The 10,745-nt window shown below is 50.8% G+C and overlaps 1 protein-coding gene across 1 annotated transcript; it reads right to left on the reverse strand.

The window, feature by feature from the left end:
* Positions 1-7,769: 7,769 nt before the first annotated feature.
* Positions 7,770-10,398, reverse strand: KRTCAP2 (keratinocyte associated protein 2). The gene is given in 6 exon segments (XM_004002576.5): positions 7,770-7,922; positions 8,159-8,225; positions 9,603-9,666; positions 9,804-9,958; positions 10,296-10,339; positions 10,341-10,398. Coding segments are annotated over 6 exon segments (486 nt in total). The 5' UTR covers positions 10,376-10,398; the 3' UTR covers positions 7,770-7,801.
* Between the last annotated feature and the right edge of the window lie 347 nt (positions 10,399-10,745).

A 10,745-nucleotide genomic window follows, 5' to 3' on the forward strand; every position in this document is an offset into this window, starting at 1 on the left:
GTCCCTCAGGTCAGCAGCTTCCCCCATTAGAGGAGAGGGAGGTCGTGGTGTGTGTCCTGTCAGGCAGCCGAGCTTTCTGGATGCCCACAGGTGCCATGGTGATTACTGGGTCCTTGAAGAAGTTTCCAGGTGATTAGGTTGTGTTGATTCCATCAGCGTCCCCCGGGCAACTGCAGCTCCATCAGAGTGACAGGACAGACAGACATGCAATCAACAAAAAAACATACAGACGGAAATTACAGCCAGGCTTTCAGGGGAAATGATGGGTCAGAGATTGTGCCCCCGATTGGAGAACGGAGAGTCAGGTGAATCAGAGGAGACCAAGATGGGAAAAGATGATAGCCTGAGGGAGGAGGGACACAGGACCAAGCCTGGCAGCTGAGAGAGACACTGAGGATCCAGCAGCTTGGAGGTAATGTAATCTGGAGGCTGAATTTCAGCAAAGAGCTCACAGTGTGACAATGGTGTGTGGCTAGCAGGGTTCTTGATTCTTTTTTTTTTTTTAATTTCGTTTTATTTGTTTGGTTCCACCAGGTCGTCTTTGCAGCATGTGGAATCTAGTTCCCTGATCAGGAATCAAATCCAGGTCCCCTGCACTGGGACCTTGGTGTCTTACCACTGGACCACCAGGGAAGTCCCAGGTTCTTGATTCTTTTAACAAACATGTATTGAGCACCCCCTATACTATACATCAAGCAGTATTCTAGTGACTAGAAAGGGACGAAATCTCTGCTTTCAATGAAGCCTGCAGTGAAAACAAACTGCTTCAACAAAATGATGGGAGACGGACAGGAAACACCTATTGAATATATCAAATAGTGAGAAATTCTGTGAAGAAAAATATAGCTAAGTGAGGGGCTAAAGGATGACAGTGTACCATATTATATAGTAGGGCCAGAAGGGCGTCTCTGAAAGGGAAGCATTTGCATGGAGACCTGAATGAGACCACGGACGGAGACAGAAGTATAGATAACTGCCAGACGGCTGTTCTGGGCAGTGGGAACAGCATGTGCAAAGGCTGTGAAGTGTCACAGGAGACACGCAAGGGCTTGGGGTGGAATGGACGAGTGTGGAGAAGAGTTTGAGGCGATGAGGTCAGAGGCAGTGGGGGCCATGTGCTGTGTTGGAATTACACTGATTAAGCATCATGGCAAATATCACTGGACCTGAACTTCAACTCCAGCTCTGCCTTCCCTTATAATTCTGAGCAGGTTATTTTAGCCTCTCTTTCACTTTACCCCATTTCATTTCACTGAAACAGGTGTATTAGAATTCTCCAGAGAACCAGAACCAGTAGGAGATACATGTGTGAAATTTATTTTAAGGTCTTGGTTCATGGGGTTGTTCAGTTCAGTTCAGTCGCTCAGTCGTGTCCGACTGTTTGCGATCCCATGAATCGCAGCACGCCAGGCCTCCCTGTCCATCACCAACTCCCGGAGTTCACTCAGACTCACGTCCATCGAGTCGGTGATGCCATCCAGCCATCTCATCCTTTGTTGTCCCCTTCTCCTCCTGCCCCCAATCCCCCCCAGCATCAGGGTCTTTACCAATAAGTCAACTCTTCGCATGAGGTGGCCAAAGTACTGGAGTTTCAGCTTTAGCACCATTCCTTCCAAAGAACACCCAGGACTGATCTCCTTTAGGATGGACTGGTTGGATCCCCTTGCACTCCAAGGGACTCTCAAGAGTCTTCTCCAACACCATGGTTCAAAAGCATCAATTCTTCAGCCCTCAGCTTTCTTCACAGTCCAACTCTCACATCCACACATGACCACAGGAAAAACCATAGCCTTGACTAGATGGATCTTTGTTGGCAAAGTAATGTTTCTGCTTTTGAATATGCTATCTAGTTTGGTCATAACTTTCCTTCCAAGGAGTAAGCGTCTTTTAATTTCATGGCTGCAGTCACCATCTGCAGTGATTTTGGAGCCCCCCAAAATAAAGTCTGACACTGTTTCTATTGTTTCCCCATCTATTTGCCATGAAGTGATGGGACCAGATGCCATGATCTTCATTTTCTGAATGTTGAGCTTTAAGCCAACTTTTTCAGTCTCCTCTTTCACTTTCATCAAGAGCCTCTTTAGTTCCTCTTCACTTTCTGCCATAAGGGTGGTGTCATCTGCATATCTGAGGTGATTGATAATTCTCCCAGCAATCTTGATTCCAGCTTGTGCTTCTTCCAGCCCAGCGTTTCTCATGATGTACTCTGCATAGAAGTTAAATAAGCAGGGTGACAATATACATCCTTGACATACTCCTTTTCCTATTTGGAACCAGTCTGTTGTTCCATGTCCAGTTCTAACTGTTGCTTCCTGGCCTGCACACAGATTTCTCAAGAGGCAGGTCAGGTGGTCTGGTATTCCCATCTCTTGAAGAATTTTCCACAGTTTATTGTGATCCACACAGTCAAAGGCTTTGGCATAGTCAATAAAGCAGAAATAGATGTTTTTCCGGAACTCTTTTGCTTTTTCCAAGATCCAGCAGATGTTGGCAATTTGATCTCTGGTTCCTCTGCCTTTTCTAAAACCAGCTTGAACATCTGGAAGTTCACGGTTCACATATTGCTGAAGCCTGGCTTGGAGAATTTTGGGCATTACTTTACTAGCGTGTGAGATGAGTGCAATTGTGTGGCAGTTTGAGCATTCTTTGGCATTGCCTTTCTTTGGGATTGGAATGAAAACTGACCTTTTCCAGTCCCATGGCCACTGCTGAGTTTTCCAAATTTGCTGGCATATTGAGTGCAGCACTTTCACAGCTGGCTCAGATCATGAACTCCTTATTGCCAAATTCAGACTTAAATTGAAGAAAGTAGGGAAAACCACTAGACCGTTCAGGTATGACCTAAATCAAATCCCTTATGATTATACAGTGGAAGTGAGAAATAGATTTAAGGGACTAGATCTGATCGAGTGCTTGATGAACTATGGACAGGGGTTCGTGACACTGTACAGGAGACAGGGATCAAGACCATCCTCGTGGGGTGTACAGGCTGGCAAACCCAAAATCTACAAGGTCTTCCTCCATCTTGACTTCATCCTGACCAGAGCTGGAAACAGTGGGGAAAGGGCCAGGTCCCAGGCCACGTGAGCACAGACCAGTAAGAGCATCCAGCAGACCAGAGCAGCTCAGGTCCCAGGGTTATCTGCCACTGAATTCCCTCCATCTCTGCAGAAGTCAGTCTTTTGTTTGATGTGGTCCTTCAGTGCATTGGATGAGGGCCAACCACGTTATGGAGGGCAATCTGCTTTACTCCGATTTTAAGTGTAAATCTCATTCAAAAACACCCTCCAGAAACATCGAGTGGGAATTTCCTGGTAGTGCAGAGGTTAGAATGCATCCTTTTCATGGCAGGGGGCACAAGTTCAATCCCTGGTCAGGGAACTAAGATCTCACATGCCACGTGGCATCCCCAAAAAAGGAACATCCAGACTAATGTTTGACCCAATATCCAGGCAATGTGGCCCAACCGGGTTGGCATATAAAGTACACAGTAAGAAATCAACCTTATAAGGTTGAGGTAAGTGATAAAATTGAGAATATCTGCAAAGCACTAAGTTGGCTGGAAAGGTTGTGGTTGCTGTCATGTAAGGGACAAAAATGACATTTGTCAAATGCCTAGTGGATTGAGTGCTATGCTAGGCTCTTCCACGTTGTTATTAAATTCCAGTCCTCTTTACCACAATCTGAAGCAGGTATTATCCTCATTTTACAGGTGAGGAATTTAACTCAGCTTGCACAAGGACCCTCAGCTGATGTCAGAGTGGAACTAGAACTCAGGTCTGTCTGATTTCAAGACCTGGGCTCTTTCCTACTGTCCCACAGATGTCCAGAACCTGTAGCCGTCTGCGTCAGAAAAAAGGCCTCCATCACAGGGCCTTCGCCCGAGGCTACACGGTAAAGAATCTGCCTGCAATGCAGGAGACGTAGGAGACTGTTTTAACCCCTGGGTCAGGAAGATCCCCTGGTGAAGGAAATGGCAACCCACTCCAGTATTCTTGCCAGGAGAAGAGTCTGGTAGGCTATAGTCTGTGGGGTCACAAAGAGTCAGACACCACGGAGCATTCACACCCAAGGGCTGGAGATGGGCTGAGAGCAGGAAGGGGAAGGGTCTCCCTGGAGGATGAGCCTAAACCCTCACACAAGCGTACAGGCACTTCAATCCAGAAATTGCTCTGAAGTAGGCTGTCAGCCCTCGTGGCAACTCTTGGCCCAGAACAGGGGTGTGCAGGAAGAGTTTTCTGTGGGGTCTTGACTTGTGGAGAAGAATCTCTTTTCAGTGCCCCCTGATGGTGTGGCTTCAGCCTAAAAGTGGGGGAAACTTCCAGCTTATTTGAGGTGAGGGGAATTCTCAGAGAAGGGCTCCTCACAGCCCATAAGGGCCATTTGGCTCAGGTCTCATTGTCACACAGGGCCTCAAATTTAGGCTTCGGATGTTACTTCTAGGTGTGGTTTCAGACAGTCTCCCTGTCACTCTTCCACAGAACAGAAAGAAGGATACAGTACACAAGATTTAACTTTTATTACGGAATTTTTTCAAGTACATACAAAGGTAGAAAGAATCTTAATAACTGATATGCCCATTATCATAGAATGTTACATTATAAAGTCAGGTCTGCAGTTCCCTGTGAAGGAAACATCCCAGGTAGGAGAGCTGGAAGGAAGGAGGCCTAGCCCAAGTGCCCAGGGCTGCAGAGGCTGGGGCGGGAATGGGGGGCTCCTCGTGGCTCAGGGAAAGGTGGGGGGAGGGCGGGCCAGCAGCTCTAAAGTCTGCTTCCTGCCCCAGGACAGGAATTTTGCACTTTGCCCTCCACCCCAGGTGATGTGGTGCCCAATTCTAGAGCCAATTAGGCGGCTTCTCTGCCAGGGCAGGAACTCAACCAAATACCACTTACAGTGCAACCTATGGTGGCCAGTTTGCTCTCAGCCCCCAGGGAACAGGGAGGTGGGATTTGGGAGCAGGATCTTGGCCTTGCCCCGAGAAACTTAGTCGGCTGGCAGGGAGGCAAAGAAATGTACCTGCGGTGAAGCAACCAAGTGCCACTAACTGCGTCTGCACAAGGGTTCCGGCTATTATTTGCTTAGGAGGCGACCCTATGAGTGACCCTAAGTCAAGGAGCAGTGTGCACGGGGCAGGCCAGTCCAGAGGTCCCTGAGGGCAGGGCCTCCAGCTTCCCGTTCTTTCCCGGTTCCCACAGTGCCCAGGGCTCCCTCAAGCTACAGTGAATTTCAATACTGGCTTTTGACTGAAACTTTTCCCTTTGTCTCTATCTCTGTCTTTCAGAAGCTCTGTCTCTACCAGTCTCTGGTTCTCTCTTGTTTCCCAACATCCTTCCCCTGGGGAGCAGAGCTTGGGGGTGGGGGGAGGGCCTGGGCAGTGGGAACAGGACTGCGTCCTGTTCTCACCAAGGACAATAAGGTCCGGAAAGGGCTGGAGCCAAGGCCTGGCGCAGACTCCCCCCTCCCTCCCTGCCCTGGGCGCCCCCTTCCCTGCAGACCCTCGACATGCCCTTAAATGCCAGGCATCCCCTCCTGCCAGCGCCAGTCCTAGGGGGGTTCAGCCTCCGCCCGGGCAGGGGAGCCCCCTCGTCTCACCTTCCCACCGCCCTCTTCTTAGGTGGTATCACCTCCTGCCCCAAGGAGTCCATCTCTGGGACAGGAGCCCACCCTGTGTTATTTACTCCTGTTTCCGGAGCAGGCAGCGGGTGTCAGGGCCACGTGTGAGGGAGCAGGAGGAAACATCTGGCTTCCCCGGGTCCGCCAGGGGCGGACCGCCCCTCTCTCCCCTAGGCCTCCAGCCTCCAGGGTGGAGCAGAGCCCCAGGCGTCCTGGGGCCAAGAGGTTAGCACCTTTGCCCTTCTCACCTTCAGATTTCCAGAAGCTCTGATGACCTCACGCCCCCTTATTTAATGATGGTGTTAGATGGCTGGGATACCCCTGTTAGGGTTAATTGGCAGGTCAGCCGGCAGGCACCCCAAGGACAGGCTGGGTGGAGAGCTGATGTCGGCGCCAGCCTGCCTGATAAATGTACCCATTCCCTGAGGAAGGGATCATTATTCCTGGCCACATACTGTCCCTGAGGCCTACGCAGTGGGTGGCAGCAGGTGCCCAGATCCCTTGGCATTGTCCTGACACCTGCTTTAGGCTCCTCCCCAACCTCCAGTAACCTGGCCCCCGCTCTCATCTTTGAAGGTATGATGCCCCCAGGCGGTCAGATTCCCCACCGTGTCAGTGCTCACTTGGGCTGGCACCTGCCCTGCTGCCCACTCCAGGACAGGGTTTGACAGACTGAGACCTATAACTAATCCAGCTTCCTGCAGGTCCAGGACCCTTTGGGGCCACCATTTCTTCTCCCCAAGGGTCCCACATATGGTAACCTCCCCCAACCATCACTAGCTAAGTCAAAGCCTAGGGCTACCATTCCTTCTCAGGAAGGCTCTGGTCTCCACTGAACTGTCTTTGCCTCTACTCATAGCCAGGAGCAAGGAGACTTGATTCAGGTTTTGGCCAGTCTCTCATGTCCTCCAAAAGTTGGCTTCCACTGGAGAGACTCAGCAAGAACCTTAAGAGCCAGCAGGAACTTTCTAAGCCCTCAATGCCAACTTGCAGGTGAGTGTTGCCAGTCTCCGGGAGGAAGACATGAGCTCGTGGCACCCTCTGCAGGTAACCTGGGCAAACTGCATAGTATTCCCTCAGCCTAGAGACAGAGGTGAAAGGGTCTGGATTCTGGCTACAAATGGGGAGCGTGGGGATGTCTAATCCTGGACCAGAGTTCCTTTGACTCACTTTTTCACCTTCACTGGGTCTCATTCCCTAACTCAGGCACATCCCATGTACTGAATTTTCTGTTCCAGGAGGGCAGGTTCTTTCATTCAACCAACCCTCTAGTCCTCACTGCCCATCACCAGGCTCTCTGGAGAATATCAAGCTGACCAAGGCACAGTAAGCACCCTAAAGCCCACACCACCCAAGAGGGAGGGTGCCTAGGTGCTCCAAAGGACAGACACTCTGGTCAGAGAGGCACTTCTCATGGCATAGCACGGACAAAGACCTGAGAAGTCACATTCCCTCACTTCCACTAAGGCTGGCTCCAAGGTTGGTGGCCTTGTCCCTATTGTTTTATATACTTTGCTATTATAAAAACTTACGATGCTTCCTAGTCCTTTGGTTACCAGACAAGAAAAATATGAAGGCACTCAGACCAAAGAGGATAGAGACAGTGATCAACCTGGGAGTCTTTCTAAATACAGGCATACGTCCATACTGGAGAACACATAGGTTTAGGAGGGCAACATCAGTAGGAAATTCTCACCTGCAGACTTGGAGCAGAAGGGCAGAGGGCTCGTTTGCTCAGGGTGGAGAGCTGGAATAACAAAGCCCCCAGAGGTGTAAATGGAACCCCATGGACACACGCAGGGGTGAGGGGCCTTTCCCTCCTTTACTCCTCTGTTTCAAGATCTATTCCAGCTCCGATGAGCAGGCCTTCCTGCACTGCAGTCTTCACCTCTTTTCCCAAAGGGCAAGACTGCAGATAATTCTCACGCTTTTCCTCTATGAGACTCTTACACAAGCATACGCCACTCCAGCGCCTGGCAAAGTGCCTGGCACTGATGGCACTCAATAAACAGCTGGTAAAAATGAACCTTGGAGGAAGGAAAGCTCCTCCATCCCCAAGGACTGAAAGCAGCAGGTGCCCATCTGCCCCAGCATTCTGCACACACCCATGTACACTCATGGGCAGGAGAGGCCTACAGCGTATCACAGCTCAGAGCTACAAAGAATCAACTTTATTAGACATTCAGGGTCAATTTCTCTTTTTTCCCTTGCCCGTAACCTTGGCTGGTGTGAGGACTGGAGCTGTCGCCTGGTACAGAGTGGAAGAGATCTTGTTGATGTAGTACAGACCAACCATGGAGAAGATGAAGCTACAGGGTGAAGAAAAACAGTCATGGCATTAGTGGGCATGCTGCTAGCCTGGTGCCTCCTACAGCAGACACCAGCATGAGGGAAAGAATCTAGGCTCAGCTTTAGGAAAATGGGGAAGGGGACAGGAGGGAGAACAGAGCAGGAGGGAGGTATGGGGAAGTCTGGAACCATCACAGGAGGGTCAAGTGCCAAAGGGCAGGATGCTACACCCTTTATCCAGCTGTCAGGCACTTACCAAGTGGTGACACAGACTCTGTGGATGAGCCCTGATGCAAAGAGAGCCAACAGGAGGCAGAGGAGAACTGGGGAGGCAAAAGGTGACAAGAAGGGTGGTGGTCAGAATGGAAACACCAGGCATTCATATGTAGTGTCTAGGAGAAATCTGGGGCTCTCTGAATCTTGGGGGACCTGCTTAGAGAGGTTAAGGCATGACAGCAGGGGGACATCAGATGGCCTTATCGGTACCCAGGACATGGAAGTACCAGATGCATTCTCATTTCCAGCTCTGCCCCAAATATCACCTAACTTTCCTATCCTGGCTTGCCTCCATAAAAGGAAAGATGACAGCAGAGTCTGAAGGGTAAGGCCTGCTTGCATTTGAGGAAGAGGGTCACAGCCTTTTCAACAGAAGCCAGCCAAAGGGGATCAATTCACTAACCTGGCTGGCCAGTGCTGCAACTGAGGGCCTCACTCCCTGGACATAAAGTGGAGAGCAGAGTGTCTGGACACACACCCATGGAGGCAGAAAAGGGTCTCCAGACAGCTAGAGTAGGACTGGAGAGAAGGTGGGAGGGCAGATACCAAGGGCAATCCCACCTGCCCAGCTGAGGAGGGCAGGTGAAGAGGGCCAAGCAGCTTGCCCCACGACAGAGGCTTCTTTCAGAAGAAAATGAAGACAATACACACAGAAAGAAAACCTAACAGAGAGATGTTCTGAAGCTGCTGTATGGAAGGAGCTCTGAAAGCCTGCAGAGGGGCCAGGTGAAGAGGGCAAGAGGTAAGGAGGGTGAAGAAATGAGGGCCACAGTGACAGGTGAAGGCTTCACAGGAGATGGCATCTGCTATCAATTTGGGGCATGTGGCATCCTTAGGTGATCTGGCCTTGTCGCCTAATTTGCTTTATGAACTTAATTCTCCATACGTAACTAAATCATCAATTCTTGATTACATGAGCAACAACAAGGATCCTTTCAAATGGAAAACAATCTAACAGTTACTCTACTTTGGTGAGGATTCCTGCTGACACAGAAAGCTGGTGTATCTAATACTTTAGGCTCTTCACAATCATCTCAAACAAATACAATTCACTAGTATTGGGTCCATGTCACCTTGGAACCCTTCAATGAATTTGGCCCTTCTTCTGGTGGAAATAAAGAACACCCTCCTTGGATATACTCATTACAGGCCCAGACCTGCCTATTCCCTCAAACCTTCCCCGGAAACTGGCCAGAAAGTAAACGAGTTTCTTGCTCTCAGAAGCCCTTTCTCCTAGCTCCAATTCCAGGAGTAAAAAGTACTGTATCCAAAAGTATCTGTTTTCAGACAGTCTTAGTACACATGGTTCCTCCTCAACAACCTTTACTGTCTAAGCACCTGGGAGTTCAGCACAGTGTTGGAGGAGATTAAAGGTGAGGGTTACAAGAAAGGGTTCAAATACTCAACCTCCAATTTTCACTTACTCTCAGGGAAGATCTTTGCTTGGAATCCTTTACCAAAAACAAGATTCTCCAGATTATTGAAGGCCTGGGTTGAGGGAGTTAAGGTGTCGGTCGTGCCATGGGGGCTGAGATGTGTGGGTTAACGGAAGGGTACAAGCCTGCGTGATCCTCCACCCTTCCTACCCTCAAACAACTCTGCCCACTCCCCCGCAGAGAGGATACGGTGAGAGAGAAGACGAAAAGGCCGGAACCAAGCAGGCCGCCCTGGATGGTGAGCCACTCAGTGGAGGCCAGCTGGCGACTGTACATCTGCATCCCAGCGAAGAGCAGAAGGGACAGGAGGGAGGACAGCGCCAGCGACGTGCCTGTACCCACCACTGGAGCGGGGGAGAGGAGAGACGGAGTCAGGCCCAGCCCTCCCCGCAGGAGCCGCAGGCAGATTCAGCAGGCCCGGGAGCTCGAGAGCCCGATCACTTCCAAGCACCCCGGGGACTGCAGCCACCCTCCCCAACTCCCCACACCTCGCGGCGACCCCCCAGGAATTCCTCACCTCTGGACGCCCCGAACCCTCCCGCCCCGTGGAAATGCCCATCGCCTGGAACCCAGGACACGTCAGCTCTGTGGGGAGAGGACCAGGAAACCTGGTCCGCCCAACTCCGACCCACTAGTCCGCCCGGGTTGGGGGAGTAGAGGGGATCCCGTTGGTCCCGTTACCCATCATGCCCTGCCCTTGGGTCCAATCCGTGCTTCTGTCCAGGAGGCGAGCCGAACCAGGGACGATTGGCTGTGCGCATGCGTCAGGCCCTAACGTGGCCTTGTTTCTCCCTTACGCCTTCCTCTTTCTCCCCCTCAGAGCCTGACTGCAGCGCCCTCTTCCTGCAGGGAGGAAATATTGCGTCCAGGAGCATCCTTGGCCACCACCCTGGTTCCCGGCTCTTCCCCGCACCCAGAGCATCTGCTGCCTCTCAGTGCAAGCTGCACTTAACTCTTCAAGTCACCGAGCCCGTGGACTGCTTCTGTCTTCTTTGTCAATTATGTCAGCCTGTTCTTCAAAACTAACCCCCCCATGAACACTGCCTTGATATCTTCCGTGGACTCTTGCCCAAACCAAAATCTAATCCTCCCATCCTGGAATCTATCTTTCTCTAAAACTATCCTTCTGCT

Source organism: Ovis aries, chromosome 1, assembly GCF_016772045.2.
Source record: "Ovis aries strain OAR_USU_Benz2616 breed Rambouillet chromosome 1, ARS-UI_Ramb_v3.0, whole genome shotgun sequence".
Taxonomy (NCBI): domain Eukaryota; kingdom Metazoa; phylum Chordata; class Mammalia; order Artiodactyla; family Bovidae; genus Ovis; species Ovis aries.